The 17,626-nt window shown below is 36.6% G+C and overlaps 1 protein-coding gene across 2 annotated transcripts in view; it reads left to right on the plus strand.

Annotated features, from left to right (window-relative positions):
• The window catches only part of LOC107087503 (thymocyte selection-associated high mobility group box protein TOX-like), a 112,090-nt gene extending 95,072 nt beyond the window's left edge, over positions 1-17,018 (plus strand). Inside the window, exons 5-9 of one of the 2 annotated variants that reach the window (XM_015379105.1) lie at positions 6,247-6,477; positions 10,132-10,212; positions 12,575-12,961; positions 13,358-13,497; positions 15,421-17,018. In XM_015379105.1, coding sequence (XP_015234591.1) covers positions 6,247-6,477; positions 10,132-10,212; positions 12,575-12,961; positions 13,358-13,497; positions 15,421-15,463 — 882 coding nt within the window. In that variant the 3' untranslated portion in view covers positions 15,464-17,018. The remainder of the gene's footprint in view (positions 1-6,246; positions 6,478-10,131; positions 10,213-12,574; positions 12,962-13,357; positions 13,498-15,420) is intronic. The other variant, XM_015379107.1, reaches the window with a different exon arrangement.
• Positions 17,019-17,626: the final 608 nt, after the last annotated feature.

A 17,626-nucleotide genomic window follows, 5' to 3' on the forward strand; every position in this document is an offset into this window, starting at 1 on the left:
CTTCTTCTTGTTTACTACTGGTGGTTGGCTTTGGTCGCAGTACCGCCACCTTCTGCTCTGGAGTGTAATCGCTTCCCCTATTAGAAAAAGGAGCAGCACATGTACCGAACGAAACACACGCAAACCGAACCGAACGGTTTGGACGGTTTTCATAAACCGTTCCATCCCTAATGCATACAGTCAAGAAATGATTCACAGACTGGGGTTAAGTGCCTTCCCCAGGGGCACATCCATATATGAATCTGAACTCAAACCTAAATTTTTTTCCTCTACATTCCCAACCAAAGAACAATCGTGCCAAAATCGGAGAAATTGTGTAAAGTTTACAATATGATGTTTTATCGTTATAATGGGAGAGGTGTCATTTAAAGCAGAAAACTACTTATTCCTGCTTAGCAAAAATAAATGGAATATGCATAACATTTAATTGTTGACATTTAAAGTTTTGCACAAAGACTTGATACGCATGAGTAGAGTGGCATAAATTTGACCAATCAGAGGCCTCCTGTCTGCGGTCACCTACAATTTGGGAGAGGTGCAGCAGAGTGTCTGCAGAGGGGGGCAGGAACATCTCTGCGTTCACTGTGACACTTATGCAGATGACCTAGTTTCAAAGTATAAATTAGCCTTTAACGCTCTGTTGGCCTAAACCCCCAACTGAACAAAACTCCTAAATAACAACCTATGTTTACATTTTCTAATCTTGGACAATTTTTGATATATTTATACCAATTGATATATATATATATATTTTTTTTTTAACAGATTTGTTGCAAAAGTCCAACTAGATCTTTATTAATCTAATTTCTATATTACTTAGCTTTATGATATCTGGTCTATCTGTATAGTTTAGAAACACACACTGATCCGAAGTTCTATATTATAAATGCTTAAAATATGGCCACAGGCGCCCTTTTTCTTATGCTTTTTTATATCAAAACCTTATAATTTTGCTGTCTTAATTATAAGATTTAATTTCAAAATGATTTAAGTTTCAGACACAATCTACTGTCTGATAAGTATAAAAATTTGATTTGAGTTCTTAGAGTTCTTTGTACTGGAAAGACATATTGCCTACCAAGGTGACATCATCAACACAGCACAAAATCCAGAAGAATAAATTCACATCTCTTTAAAAACATCAAGATTTAATATCAACATATTAAAATTAAAGGGCCTGGCCTTGACCAAGTTAGGAACCCTGCAGAAGAGGGTTAAAATAATACATCCGTACTGCACAACTCCACTCAAAAACTACTGAATTAGACACACAACATAATTTTGTTAAAAAAGGCGGTTAGATTTTCCATTGTTCTTTTCTACCACATTGTAGCACACTTAGAATGAATTTCAGAGGTACAGAGTGTACAGACTTGAAAACACCCCAGCCACAGTTTCATGTTCCATGGAAAAAGTAAATCTGCCTACAAGTGGAATATATATCACATGCACAGTATGTTTTATTGTCAGTATTTGGAGTTGTGTGGAAGGAAATTATACCATATTCAACATTTTTTTTTTGTGCATGAAGATGGTTCTTAAAACACTGGCATGCAGTTTTAAGACATTTCAGTGAATTTTTGTTGAGATAAAAGGATTTGATAGTCAGGCAGTTAACCCTTACTAAAATATAGATAAAATTTGATTATCTGGCTTTCATGTATAATTATCAATTTTTGTTGTTGTTGTTTTGTTTCTATGTAGTGGTATTTGCATGTAGTAAAATGGATCAAAGGAAGGCAAAAAGCAGTGTATACACTTATTTTACAAATTTACTTTTCATCATGAAGACACCTGCCAAAAATTTGCTTTTAAAATGTGATTAGCTCTAGCATTTATTTCTTACTAAGTGGACCTTCCTTATTAAATAGTATTTTTTTCAGAACCTTCCAGATTGATTGAAAATGTCATCCTTTCCCAACTGTCTTCTATATATTGGAGTTCACAAATGTGATTATCAAATAATAAGAGAAGAAATAGATAAAAATAGAGCTATATTCCTTATTTTCCTGGTAAATTGCATGCTGCAGTGAGCTGCTGTGTGTCATTATTTTTCTTCCTCATGAATAGATGTGAATTTTCTTGGAGATTATTTAGCTTCTTTTTTTCCCCCTTATTTTTGTCATTCCATTAGATCTTCTGTCCGTTTATTCTATTTTCACATCAAAGGCTTGCTCGAACAGATGTTGTTTCAAACGCCTGTCTTCTGCCTCATTGCCTAAAAGTGAGGGGTGATTATTTTTTAATGAAACCACACATACCCACATGCATAAAAATATGAATATTACCTGTAATCTGAAAAATAGATGCTTTGGCATAACCCTAAGAGGAACTTTCATTAATTTCAGGAACACCTCAAAATCCATTTAGTTTTGTTTTTATCTGCAGCTGTCAATGTGCCTGTGAACCTTGAATTTTGATTAGTTAATTTCATGTAGTTTGTGTTTGGCAAATGCTTTCCTGAAATAATGTTGTTTTCAGAGACAGTCCTGTTTCTCCATATGACAGTTAATTGGAGAACAAGGTTGTTGCTTAATCTTTTAATGAGTATAAATTAGATTGAAATGAAGGTTTTAAAATGTCCTCTTGCTGCGCTTGAGTTTTTGTGTCTATACATCTATATTTTTATCTATCTGTTAGGAAAGGTGGACAAAGTCTAAAACCTCTCACAGCCATAAGAAACATTTTTTCGTAACTTAGAAATTATCTTAAAAAGGAACAGTTGCTGTCACTGTACAGATTAGACGCTATCAGAGCCAAAGAACTTATTGTGCTTGGCCTCACATCACCTCACACTTATCAAAGTGTAGGTTTTGTTTACCTGGGAGGCATGGCATTGTAAAATAACGTGAATCCGGAACAGGGCAGATAGTTACTGTTTTACACAGAACAGTCTTGGCCACCTGTTTTCCAGGACCAAAGGGCTGTTGCTTGGTGAGAAGAACCCACAGAGATTGCAGACATGCATAGATCAAGAGAAATATCAATATGGGGATTATCTAGATTAGTAAATAGCATTATAAAATTGTTAAGGGCTCAAACAGGCAGATTTTTTATTGCTCCACTGTTAGCCAGCATGAAAAGTGTTTTTTTTTTTTTTTTTATGTGTCCTACTTCAATATAAGACTAACAATTATTAATACAGGCTATCAAGTTAACCACTTACCAGGAAGTTTATAAAGCCCACTGTGTAAGGCGTCTTCATTTGTTTGATGTGAAAAAATTTTTTTACCCATCATCAGCTTCCTTATATTGTTTTTTTGGAAATTACCTTTTCTCAAGATAACAATCATACCAGTTAAATGATTTCACTTCTTATACAGAAGGTATGTTTTTTTTTATTATGTACACATGGAAATATTCGCTTTTCTTAACAAATATCTCACTCTTAAGCTGTCTAAAAGAAGGGACAAAGCAGACTTTGCTTTCTAAGGAAGCTTAGGCCCTTCAGGTTTTCCAGCATGATGTCAGATATCTTATATAAATCTGTTGTGGAGAGTGTGGTCATCATCTGCTGGGGTATCAGCTCAACAAGCTGATAGAGTAAGCTGGCTCTGTTCCTCTAGAACCTCTAGAGATGATTTCTTAAAGAACAACTATTCTTTGACTGAATATCCATTTTGTTTGTTGTTTGTGACATGAAAAAAAAATCAGATTTGAAATTAAACAGTTGGACGCATCAGTGTGACCGGGGCTTTTGTGTCTTCAGTAGGGGCTTTTCCAGATCAGGTGCAAGGAAAACCTCTACAGAAGATCCTTCCTGCCTACAGCTATCAACATTTACAAATAAATAAAAAGAAAATACAAAAAGTTTCTACAATATCTAATTTCCGTTTGAAATCAGTAAAATATTTTAGAGTTGAATATGAATAGAATTGAAGTCGGCTTCACAAATATACCATAGTTGTCAATTTCAGGCATGTATTGTATAGGCTCCTTTAGTTTGTACTGATTCACAAAAATGTATATCAAATTCTATCTTTCATAAGGTTGCTCTTCCTTAAGGTGTAATCCACCAAAAGTTGTTTTTCTTTGGTCAGAAAAATCCAAAGAAAATAATACAATAATGATTTTTTTGTACAATTATATACTATTTCACTGAAGTTGTTGCTGTTATGTTGAGTGTGCTTGTTTTCAGCTATGTGCTATCTTGCTATCACCACCAACCAAGTCGTCCTGTAGGTCACATTGAGTAAAACAAACAGCTTCTTTCACAACCTTTATTGCACATACCCACTTCACATTAAAATGCATCCACTTGCAAGGATGTGGGATGTAAATAGGCAATGTAAATAGGTAATGCCAATTGGATACTTCCAACTTCTGTGCACAACCAAAAATAAGGCGGGTGGTAAGTGGCTGAATAATTTTGTTTACAGTCAGATTCTCTCATTTCTTCTTAGAATAATTACAAATTGAATTTGTAGTTTGTGCACAGCTTTCTGAGCTTAGAGTCTAAAATGGCTGACGCGTTACATAATAATGAAAGTTGGCTATATAAACTATTTAATAGCACTTCTATCTCATTAAAGCAGGGGGGGGGAAGTAGTATATAATAGTGGATGTGAAAGTGCTTCTTCTCTGTGCACATAAAATGGAGGGAAATGCACTTCTTGTACTGTTTACTAACATTAGTTAGCCTCTAAACAGTTAGAAGGTCACCATGTTTCTGAGATGCAACTAGAATGCTCTAATTCTGGAAGGGACAACATTCCCATATTTGAGCTCTGACTTCCAAAAAAATTGAACCCAGCATAAAGCACTGATCTGCATACTTGGAGCAGACATTCTGTGCAAACACTTACTTTGCTGACAGCAGTAATATTTTTGAATTTTACAGATACGGGATGTTTGGCCACCAGATCTTATTACATGTATGTTTTTTTGCATTTATTGTCAAAATAAATTAGGTTACGTCCTTCTCATAATAATTATAAGATCAAAGCAATACAATACTTTTTTTGGTTTCCATCCTCTTGTCTGTCTTTTTGCCTTTTCCATTCTGTCCCCTACTTCACATGTTTCCTCTGGAGCACAGAACACAATTTCCATATAGAATCACCACCAGAATCAGGTGACCTGGATTTGACTCCCAGTCAAAACTCTACCTGGAAATGAAAATGTATTCATGTCTATTGGATAAAGCAGCACATTACCCTGATGGAAATATTTCAGCTTTATGAAAATGTAGGGACATTTAACTATACTGTGTTACCTCTGGTAGTTGCTCACAAATACAAATATATATGTAATTATTCCCCTTATGTTTTCTTGTTGGAGGTTTCTATATTCAATGCAATAAAACAGAAGAAAATACATACAATACAAGTTCCAAAAAGAAGAAGCGGGAAAAAACAACAGAATAATGTGGTTAGAGCAGTGTGATACAAACTTATATTTTAAAAAGCAAAGCATTACAATTACCAGACTGGAAAGTCAATGTAAATAAATAAGATGTCTAATTAACTCCTGTAATCAATTAAAAACCACTGAATTATGTTTACAGGTTAGGGATGTACAGTGTAGCACCCCGATAATGTTTTGTCTTCTAAATGTAAATTCAAGAATTGCACAAAAGTGGCCTACCTGCACCAATGGTTGATGGAGATGTGACTTTTCCAAAATTTGAAGGAGATGTAAGGCTTTTCCATGAAAGATTCAGACAAATAAAATGCTAAATATTAATTACAATGCAAAATATTCATCATTTTTAACCAGATTTAGATTTCCATGTCTTTTCTCCTTAAACATCCAGTGGTTTAATGTTTTTTGAAGGCAAAAAGTAAGACAAGATTATGTTTTTTTAATATTTAATGTTTTTTTCAAATGATTTCAACAAAAATAATTTGTTAGTTTCATTATAAAATGTCCTACAGTCAATATTTGAATGAATAAAAGAATTCATAAAAATAATTTTCCCATGCTGAATTTTTGGATGCTCACTTTTTGGGTGACCTGTGACTTCATTCAACTTCACTTCTACTTCCATTTCTTGTGTTGAAGTGGGGTTCCGTATAGATTTCCTTGAACGCACTGAGCTTAGAGTAGAACTTTCATGAAAATTAACCACTAATAACATCGTACATTTTTCCCTACTTATTTGTATGATGTATGTGTGTTTCTTTTCAATAACAACAATAAAAAAAACGTTCTTACTCGAGCAGTTTTCCTGCATCATCAGCAGAGGGCTATAGCCACAAAACCCCAAATTTGACCAGTTGTTTCTGTGTTCCTCTCTTTACCCAGATAAGCAACGAGAAAAGGGCTGCAGCAGAAATGATGAAGCCTAAACCCAAACCTCAGAAGAAGAAAAAGAAGAAGGACCCAAATGAACCACAGAAGCCTGTGTCTGCATATGCACTCTTCTTCAGAGACACCCAAGCTGCCATCAAAGGCCAAAATCCCAATGCCACTTTTGGTGATGTGTCCAAGATTGTGGCCTCCATGTGGGACAGCCTTGGCGAGGAACAGAAGCAGGTACGAAAAATTTGCATGTGAAGAAACATATTACACTGAGGTTCCCAAAACATGGAAACAGTTAAAAACCTGAACCACAGTGTCAACAATAGCAAATGTTTGCACTCAAAAGATAATATTATGAACAGTTTTAATTAATGCTTAGCTGTTAAATAATTAAAGAAATGCATTTTATTCAGATTGTATGTTTTTGCCTTTTGGAAGCCCGTTTTCTACATTTAACTTTTTTAAGTCTATCGTAGTAATTGGTATGTAGGTGTAACAAACAACGCTGAGAACATGCCTTGATTCCTTTGGGAATATAGGCTGTCTCGCTGTCTTCTGTCTATGAATTTAATGCCAGACTGACTCAATGATGTTGTAATAAGGGCTCAGAGGGAGCTTAACCATCTGCTGCAGGACCCCGTTTTCTTCTTGTCATAGAAGAGCCTGGAGTTGCCTCTTACTGTGACTGTATATTTGGGTTTTATTTCTCTTGCAGAATGGAAAATCTTTTTATTCTTTATTTGTTTATGTTGGAATGGATTAAAAGCTGAACATCTAAGTTGTAAATCACTCTGCTCTACCTTTTCATGTAGTGTAGAAATAAAGTGTGGGTGTCGAATGACAGAGAGCTTACCAGGCAAATGAACAAGAAAACATAATGAGAATATAGACTGAAAATTGTTGGCATTTAAGTAAAAATAAGAATAATTGGTGCAGAAATTCTGAGTCTCGCTTATACCCAAAGGGACATCAGACAGTGTCAGATTTTCTAGAATAATCCTGTAAATGTTCACATCACTGCCTGCATAAATATTAATATTTTATGTGCTGTTAAAAAAATAAATAAATCTCTACAATCTAATACTTTCTCTTTTTGGAAAAAGGCTTCTGTGTGGCACAAATTGCCTGCTATGCACCCATTATCAAGTTTTGAAACCCACAAATGCACGCTGTGTTTAAGTGCTAATGGAAAGCCGTCAAGTCTGAGCTTCACGCATATTTTAAAAGTGAAAAATGAGGTCCTTTGTCTAAACAGACATTAAAAAATCCTGCCTGGACTGCAACTGGAATATGAACATTCTCATGAAACCATATCAGGTGAGGAAAAAATAAAACCACAGGGTTGAGCTGTGCTTGTGTTATATGGCATCCTGGCCCGATAAACCTGTTTCCAAATGTATAGGTTCCGCTGATTAAAAAATTCAGGTTTGATTACACTTGCAAGGCATAATAGCTAGCCACTAAAAAGTCAAAATAAACTCTCCAAAATTACATTAATCAACTGCACATATATTCAGTTATCCCCCACCAATAAATGGCATATGCAGCAGCAGACAAACAGCCTTTTGTTGTCATTATCTTTTGTGTAATTACCAGAACATTGCTGTGAGTTACAGCTCACCTTAATGAGCTAGTTCTTCTCTTTCTAAAGATAATCCATCGTTTATCCCCGCTCCCCTGACTCTCATTAAAATGATTTTCTTTCTAAATTTAATTCTACAAAGGGGAGGGAGCGGCAAAGGGAAGGTGGGGCTCTGCTTACCAAGAGCAATAAAAGACACAGAGACTAACAAAGTAGGATGTTTTGCAACCCCAGAATGGTCAATATGGGGAAAATATAAACATGCCTTGGGAGATTTCTGCAGACATGGAGCGATATGTTTTGCGCTGAGTAAAAATGTTCATAAGCCAGAAGCTAATGCATCCTGTAAAAGCAAACAATCACATATGAAGAGTCGTGTAGGAGCTCACTGTAACGCAGTTCACTTCAAAAAAATCCCAGAACTGGAATGTCTTATGAGGTTTTAACATGACCTTCTGACAAGCTTCAATGAGTGAATTTCTCTTTTTCTCTCTATTTATATTTCTCCCCTTGTATTTTGATCCTGTCTGGAATACAAAATTAGTGTTCCCCCTCCACCATTCTTTCTTATTTTTGGATTCAGCTGAAGGACATTTTGGCCATTCAGGAGGAACTATCAATTCTTTTTGTTGGTAGTTAATGTCAGCTCCTGCTGTACCGTAATAAAGGAGGAAACACTAATGATAACAGAGATGTAGGAGGTCACTGTGTTGTTTCAGGGTTATGTTTTTCTGGTCAGTGCATTATTTAGAATATAACGATATGCAGATTAACTAAAAAAAAAAAAAAGCTGGGTTAACATTTAACTGTTTTTTGTAAGGCTGAGTTAAGTTGGCCCACCCAGACATTGGTAATTTCAACATAACAGGGTAGGGTAATAGATTTAACCTGGAGTAGCACACTTGGTTTGATTCTAAACCCAACCTTTAATTAAAGTGTCAAATATCCCATGTTAATTTTTTGTATGCTTATGCAAAATTAGGCCACAGGTTCAGCAGGGACCCAGAAGGGTCCCTTCATCTCAGTGTCCAGGACTTTACACTCAAAAGTGTCAAAAATCCATCAACTGCCAACAGTTACCTTAAGTTTTGAAAATGAATAATCTTTATTATCATTCTGTAAACATAACTTTGACACATAATACAGAAGCATAAATGAAAGACAGTAGAAAATATAGAGGACTCTTTTAGGAGTCCTCTATATTTAACTAACCTCTATATATAAACATAAACATATTATACAGCAAAATATCTTTTTAGATATGGTTTTTGAAAATGCGTAAGGTTTTTCTTTTTAGAATCACTAAAAACTCACTTAAAGTTTCTGACAAATGTTCAGTTTTATGTAGAACAGTAAATGTGTTTGTATCAGCAGCAGAATCTAGAACAAAAGGGAGGAAATGGCAATCTTGTTTTAAATACTCAAGAAGAATTTGGCCTATCGTAAACTTTTTACAATGTTTTATGAGACTTCCTTATTGACTGAAGCCAAATTTTTCCTGTTCAAAGGAAATACTTTGTTTTTTCCCACTCTGATTTCATGCTTTTGCAGGAGGAGGGATTGCTGTAAAGTTTATGACTGCAGTTGCCTGTGCTGCATTAGAATAGTTCCTTTTTACTGGTCTGTATTGATTTTATGGACATCTAAATGGAACATGTTTAATTAAATTTGACTGTCAATGTAATTGAAATGATTTAATTTAATTTTTTTGCATGTAAATTGCATCACAAAAGGGCTTGAGATGACATCTGCTGCTAATTTTTGCTTTAGAAATTAACTGCAGATGGATTTGTTAGTATTCATGCAAAACACAATGAGATCCACGAAAAAGCTGCCGCAGAAACAAATATTTGCAGAGATTTGTAGCAATACTAAAGGCCAATAAGGAAATACTTGTGCAAAAGGATTCTAATTTACGAAATGACCACAACCATTTTGGTTCAGCATGGACATCAGCAAATGTTATTGTGGCTCCAAGTAGAGTACAAAACATCGAGAAGTTCCAGTCCATTTCTTTAGGTGGATTGGAATGGAAATGATGCATCGCTACGATAGAGGGAGACACATTGAGATGAGGGAGTATTAGTGTCGTGATGAGAAAATGGAGGTGTTCTGTACCATTGGCTCTGATGGAAGGGAAACCATTACAGACATGTTTGTGTGTGTACGTCCAGGGATGCAGTGTGTGTTTAAGCAAGTGATCTAAAAAGGATTCTGTGTCTGTGTCTGCACGTTTATGAGCGTGTCAACCTCTCGTCTCACTCGAAGCCTCTTGTTTTGATTTTTGTTGTTGTTTTTCTTCGCAGGGCTACAAGAGGAAAACCGAGGCAGCTAAGAAAGAATACCTGAAAGCGTTGGCTGCGTACCGAGCCAGTCTGGTTTCCAAGGTAACGCTTATGGCACACAAGCCCTGGCTAAAACTGATGATGGATTGGCTGGAAAATCCTTGATAATGTATTGGAGTGGGGGTGTAGGGGCTCTATGGTTTAAGACTGTGATGTTGAAGAAGTTGGGAGATTTTATGTAAAAAGAGCGGGTTATATTTGGAACAATATCTGATTTCCATAGGATCCACAGGGATTTATAATATGCATTAAGTATGAAGTATTATTATGGGATGAGGAGAATGGGGGTCACCAGGAGATAGCACTCAAGCATATGGCTGTGTCATTGTTCAGGGCCGCAGGATAGAAAGTAATTGCTCTTTCATGTGCTACACACTATCAGATTAATCTGTTATATAAAGTGTGTATCCTCAGAAAATAGAAATCCTAATCTTATCTCACACCAACAGACAAGTCATGCAATAGATCATTGATTTCCTCCTCTCATCATCTACAACAGGAAGTACATCACAAAACAACTCAGGCAATGATTGGCTTTGCACCGCTTCCTTCTCTGACACTGTCCTGCTAATTCAGATCCATGACACACTGTTTGCCTGGTGAATGATGCTGTGTTGTATACACCAGCAAAGAAGCAGCGGGATAAAAAGGAGGCAAGCAGGATTGCATTGTTTAGTGCCTCCTTGTATTAACAGCACACACAATATACTGAGGGGAAGATTTCTTTTGTCATTCCATTTGTTCTGCAGGCAAACAGCCTCATTTCTCTGCCCAGGGTCCTGCATATATGTATGTGTGTACATATGTAGGTGTGTGTGGGTGTGTGTGTGTGCTCCTCTTCTTTTCCCATCTATCTGTCAAGGAGTCTATTGATCATTACCTCGGCCCTAGCTCTATTCATACAAATGGGCTCCATTACCTTCTAATCAACACTGATGGCTGGAGATGAGCAATCTGACAGCTCATCACTGGGGCCTGCAGAGAGAGTAGAGGTGGGGGTGGGGGTGTTGCACCTGCTCGCTGTCCTGAAAGCAAAAGGTCAGGTTTGGAGGAATTTGGTGTAGGTCAGTGTTTTTTTATAAAGCAATGCAGCCCTCTTAAATCTCTAACTTGCATTACATCCATTAGCACGTGAAGCACTGAAAGAGCTTAAAACATTAATATCACAAACATCAAAGACGCATCATAACACATAAGAGACGATGCCCCAGTCGGTGATTTTATGGCCATTATCCAGTCTCTGGTAATTGTGAAGCTTTAGCCTGCTAGTACTGATTTAAGTCCATTTACATTTCTCTTTGAATAACTGAATCTTTTTTCCCTGCCTTCCTGCTATGAGTGTTCATTATTTCTTTTCTTTAAAGGCAAAGTTAGTCTTTAAAATAGTAGTTAATACAACTGAATTTAGTTTCTCTATGGGCCATATCCAGCCTTTTTATATATCATCGACCAGCCCCCATGAAAAGTGCAAGTCCATTTTGTGCAGAAATACGATGTATTAGATTTAAAATATCCTCTTTCGTTTAGAAGGTGACTTCTCACATTTCCTATACAAACCACTCCAAGCAGGCTATCTTTGCAAACATGCTCAGGGCTGATAGACATAAAAGTTGGGTTTTTTTGTTGTTGTTTTTTCTGGTTTAAGACAAGAAATAATTGCAAATGTTAAAGTGTAATTATCCATCCATCCATTATCTGACACGCTTTATCCCGAGTGGGGGTCGCGAGGTGTCAAAATGTAATTAATTGATTTAAAAAAAAAAAAAAAAAAGTCAGACTAGTTCTCAGGAATCTAAACTTTTAACATTTTTATATTGAATAAAGCTTGCAGCAAAAAAATTTATCTTTGCTGCTGTTTTACAATTGCTTTTAGAAAAGAGGCTTTAGAACTATACTTCTACTTAAACTGGTGTGTGGGGAGAAAAAACTTCTTGTGATTGTTTTATTCATACATACTTTATTTTGTTAAAAACTGATATTTTAGGTGTTTAAAGTTCTAAATATCCAAAGACTTTTGTAAGAGGATCAAAATAATCTCTATACTGGGAAGGATTCATTCATTCATTCATTCATTCATTTGTTCCTAACCATCGGTCATGTACTTAAATTAATTAACTGTAAGTCGCCCTTCTGCATTTGTAACCTTCAAAGAAGAGTGTTGTTTGTGCTTAGTTTTTAGGCTATCACTCAATATGGAGAAGATTGGATTTTTGAGTTTCTGGATAGTCAATCACAAGTCGGAGCTAGTAGAGCTTTATATTCCAGTCACCAGCTAATTTATGTACATTATTTATTTTTGTTTAAAGCTGTATTTTAAATCTGACAATTGTTATTTCATTTTTGTCTCTGTCATTCCTTTCTTTTTCAGCACCTAAACCAAAGTTTGCATTTTTTTTCTCCATAGACATACAATGATCCAGAACCAAAAAGTGCCCAACAGACCAGCCAACCCTCTCACCTGCTGCCCCCCAAACAGCCCCTGTACAGCGTGCCCCCTCAGTCCTCCTCCCCCTACCTGGGCCCTCCAGGCTCCTTCCCACTCTCTGAACTCCAGAGTTATGGAGGGCCGCCGCGCCACACCCTGGGCCAGGCCCTCAGTCAGTCCCAGATGCTCCCACCCAGCATGAGTGCCTCTCCCCCAGCCCCCTTCCAGATCAGCCCGCCTCTGCACCCGCACGCTCAGCTCTCTTTGCATCTGAATCAGCCAATCCGCATGCAGCAGTCACAGCAAATCATCTCTCACCAAATGGGGCTCCAGGCATCTCTGCATTCCCCTCCGCTCAACCAACAGGTTGGTGCAGATATCAATGAAATTTGTCATATTTATTGAACACATGTAATACAATACTTTCTGATTGCTTTTCTAATTAACGTTAAAAAAACATGTTTATTATTGCAGGAGGAATGGGAATGGGCTTTCATTTTGATTTTCTCATTAGTTTAGATCAAAACAAACAAATTATTTTTTTGCCTCTGTCAATAAAATCTCCAGTCCAAGATTGTGAGAGCTATTTTAGCAAAGCATTATGAGGTAATGGAGGGTGGACAATGGGTATGTTCCTCTCAGCAAAAATTGATATAGGCTACTGACATGGGTTGGCCTCATTACAGATCATGGCTCAGCACACCCTGACAACTGGCCATCGCCAACGCTTGGCTGATATAACCTCCCCTTTTTCTCCTGCAGGGATTCTCCCATCTTCAGGCTGATTACCAGAACAGCGTTGGCGGCTCTCAGTCTCCAGGAGCGCCCAATCCAGTGCACGGCCAAAACCCCGACTGGGAAGGCGAGTACTGCAACAGAGACTGTGGACCCAACCACTGCGGGTAAGCTCATCACACCGGGTAAAATGTTTTTTGTTAAGAAGAAAACACTCTGACTGTGCTGCACTTCATGTCTTTTGGTTGTTGAGAATACTAAGTAGCTTTGTGAGAGCTCCTCACTTTCCAAGTGATCTACATTAAACCATTTCACTTCACACTCTGACGCTCAGACAGTGTTAATCATAAAAAGCAATTTACCTGCTAAAGTACAGCATCTTCCTGAAATTGAAATGAGTAATGTAGCACAAGAACAATGCTATTACTGAGCTTGGAAAAAGTGCCGACATTCAATTAAGTGTCGCTTCACATACATTGCTTTATTGAATAATATGAATACCTTTCAGACAGACGCTAAGTGAAAATTTTGTATCACATTTAAATTCCAGTGTTGCTACTTTGAGAATAAGGTGAAAACTCAGACAAGTTTGTTTTCCTGTTTTGTAAAGATTTGTATTTTACTGCACAACCATATCCAAACTTTACAATGGCTGAATCTATTTGGTAGGGTTAAAAAAATCTATGAAAACTGTCTAAAATATTTTATTATTTTACCTTTAAACGTTTATCAGATTTTCCAGTAAATTGTAAATTGCATTATAAAAGGTTGGACAAGGACTCACGGTGTAGCGGTGTAGAAAGAGACGCAAACAAAAAAGACAAATTAACAAAACAAAAATAAATAACCTCCAAACTAACTGTGAAAGAACTTTTGCAGTCTGGCATCTTTGTTATGGTTGGGCTCTGCTCTAACTTTTTTTTTTAAACTCATGGTATATTAAAAAATGTATGAAACATGGCAATCTAATAAGATCTCCAGGGCAGCTGAAAAAGAGAATATGTTGCTTTCCAACACATTCACTTGGTTGAAAAAATTTTACTTTTCTCCTTTGCAGCCACTTGGTTTTTAGATGGAGACTAATTGTTACAATGGAGACTTGAGGGCTACAAAATGTCAATATTTGTAGTTTTATTAACTCCTGTTTAGTCTGCCGTGATCAAATAAATAGGACTTTTCATCCAGAATAATGACCAGTGGCTAAAAAATAATGGAATTGCTATTTTGGATTTTTATGAATTATGAGTTTAACATTTCTAGAGTTATTTATGAATACAACTAATTTAACAATAAAAAGCTCTTTAGTTACTGTTTCATTTATTATATTTTTATCCTGCATTTTTCAAATAACTACCATCAACTACTTTGACTTAGTTAAGTAGCAATTATTTCTCCATTTTCCGCCCACTGTCCAAAAACAGGACTTTTAGCTTCTCTAAATTGTCCTAAGGTGTGAGTGTGTGCATGGCTGTATGTCTTTGTGTGTCTCTGTGATGCCCTGCGACAGACTGGCGACCTCTCCAAGGTGGACCCCGCCTCTCGCCCATAGACTGCCATAGATAGACACCGGCCCCATCGTAACCCTGATGGAATAAAGGGGAGTAGATGGATGTTTGGATTTTCATTCATCTTTATGAAGGATGCCATCAAATTTCTCCAAACCTGCATGTGTCACTTAGAACCAAACCAGGATCATATCTGGTTAAACTCCTGTTTTAGGCTCTTTTGAAGAGTACAGAGTTTTCTTTAAACCTCCTCACCTTGTGTCAGATCTCTGAAGTTTGGGACTTTCGGAAGGCTCTAAATTACTTGCAGTTTCCCGGTAAAGATACCTGCAGAATAGACTTCAAATCTGACGTTTCAAATACCATCTGATCTGCAAATTTGAAATTCATTCCCTTTTATGTCTGTTGTCAGCTTTCATGTTTGTGTTGGAGCTGTTCCCCAAACCAGACCTTCATTGGAAAAAAAAAAAAGCATATTTCCCTGGTGAAATGTTATGTAGAATAAACAGTTATATTGTGCTAACAGCCGTCTCTATTCACAAATCTTTTGTCACACATTTATACTGCTCTTGTTTTCTTTATCAGCAGCGGCATGGGAGCCCGGGACAAGCCTCTCTACCTCACTTGAAGTTATATGACCTCCTCATGTCAGACTCCAGAGAGCTTTCTAACATAACAACAACATCATTGATGTATCTGTTTTTTCACCATTTTTCATTTTTTGTTTTTTTTGCGGGGGGGTGGGGTGGGGGGGTGTTATTTTATTCTTCTGATGGATTTTGAAAATCCCAAAGACTGCTACAGCACCACCTTTTTGCCAAGCACTTAAATCAGCCACAAGCCTGAGGCACTGCCTTTGCTTTCTCTTTTCCTCTTTTTTTTCTTTCTCCTGGTCTGTGAACAATGTTTTTGAGGTGATGGCGAGCTTTAAGCTCACATTGGCATACTGGAAATGAGGGCCTAAAATGTCCTCTCATATTGCTTTGATTTTTTTTTTTTCTTTTTGTTGAGAGATCTCTTTTCTTCTCACTCAATTGCTCTGTGTTTGCCACAAACTATCCTTATTAGGAAGATGTGAAATGCTTAAAGCATTCTCAAAGGTAGAAAATCTAATGCGGGAAACTAGATTATTGACGCTCATCGGGGAGGGGGGGTTTACTTCAGGACATTATGAAACAACTCCATCTGAAGGCAAAGCAATGAAGGTGTTTCCGAGAATACATAAACTCTTTGTAAAGCATCATTCCTCTTACTGAAGAACTTCATATTTTCCTTTATCACGGAGTGATTGTAAATATCACCAAAATGGATCCCTCTTCTCTGTGTATTGAGCTGGAGTCCCTCTGCTTTTTTTTTTTTTTAACTCTCTTTTGTTTGGTTAAGTGATTTTCTTTTTGCCGTGCAGACGGGTTCAGTGAAGGGCCACACACATTAAAGCTGAAGTTTAACGCTGTGTTCATGTCTCTCCAAAAAAAAAAAAAGGACGCAGGAAATTTAAAGGCTGCAAACTGTTCAGGGTCCTCCTCAGCCGGGCAGAGCTCCTACACGGACATCGCTCCTCTTGTTTATCCTCGGGACATTATGCAGGGGTCACTGATTGAACCTTTTAGCTCCTCCTACTCATGTCAATACGGACGCCCCCTTTTGCCTATAGCTCCGCCTTCCATCCTTTTAGTCTCATCACTTGTACAGGTGAATAAAAAAATATGTTGCTAAATGTGAAATGTTACTAAAGAAAAAAAAAAAACATAACAGTGGGTTTTCAAGTTTTTGACTAGTTTCTTAGGTGTTTTAGAATTGTGTTAAACTTTTCCATCTTTATCTTTTTTTTTTTTTTGCGTGCAAAACATTTTCAAGATATCTCATTTTTATGTCCATTGTTGCAGGGTTTACCGAGGGTCGTAGATTTCAATCCGGTGTACAAGCCTGCCTCTTTAATTTGCAGAATCGTTGCTGAAAAAACCCTTGTTTGTTTTGTCAGATATCATGTTTTACAATTTGGTCATTTTATTTAATTATTTGCAGGTTTTACATCTATTTAAGGATGAAATGAAGTAAAAATTTGGCTTGTTTGCATCAGGTTGCATTATTATTATTACTATTATTATTATTATTATTATTGAACCAACACCTTTATTTTTAGAATAATAAATATTTTCAGAATTTGTTGTTGGTGCATCTTTCCACATACATGTACCAACATTAGCTTCATTTTTGTGTCACAAATACTTCTTTTTTTGTTTTCTTTTGTCTGTAATAAAATGTTTAAAGTGGGAAAGTGAATGTTCATGTCTTATTTTCAATATTCCTCATTATTATATCTTTGAAGATTCATTTGTTCTTATGGCAAACTGCTGNAAACATAATTTTGCTGAAAACACCCCCACCACCACCATCCACCCTGCGCTCTATTCGTGTAGCCGAGGTTAATTAAGAGGATTATCTTTGATGCTGAAAAAGTAAATGTAGCTGTTGTCATGTTGCTCATTATCTGCCGTTTTTAAGCTTTACCTTATTCACTTTGTTTAATGTCTTGTAAATCCAGGATTGATTTATTTTTCTTTAAATCAATATAGTCAAACACATCATATATATTCTACAAGTTGGCCATGTTTTTAGTGCTGAATATGTTATGATGAAACTCTGGGTTGCTGATGCAGTACACAGCTTTACAGAAAACTACCTTGGTAGAAAAAACACACAAAAAAACAGCAGCCTTTTAGTTTTGAATTTCACAGTTGGATTAAAGGTAGAATAGAAATGGAATATATCATCCCTACCCCCCTTAAAA

This window comes from Cyprinodon variegatus, unplaced genomic scaffold, assembly GCF_000732505.1.
Source record: "Cyprinodon variegatus isolate N-32 unplaced genomic scaffold, C_variegatus-1.0 Scaffold185, whole genome shotgun sequence".
NCBI classification, from domain to species: domain Eukaryota; kingdom Metazoa; phylum Chordata; class Actinopteri; order Cyprinodontiformes; family Cyprinodontidae; genus Cyprinodon; species Cyprinodon variegatus.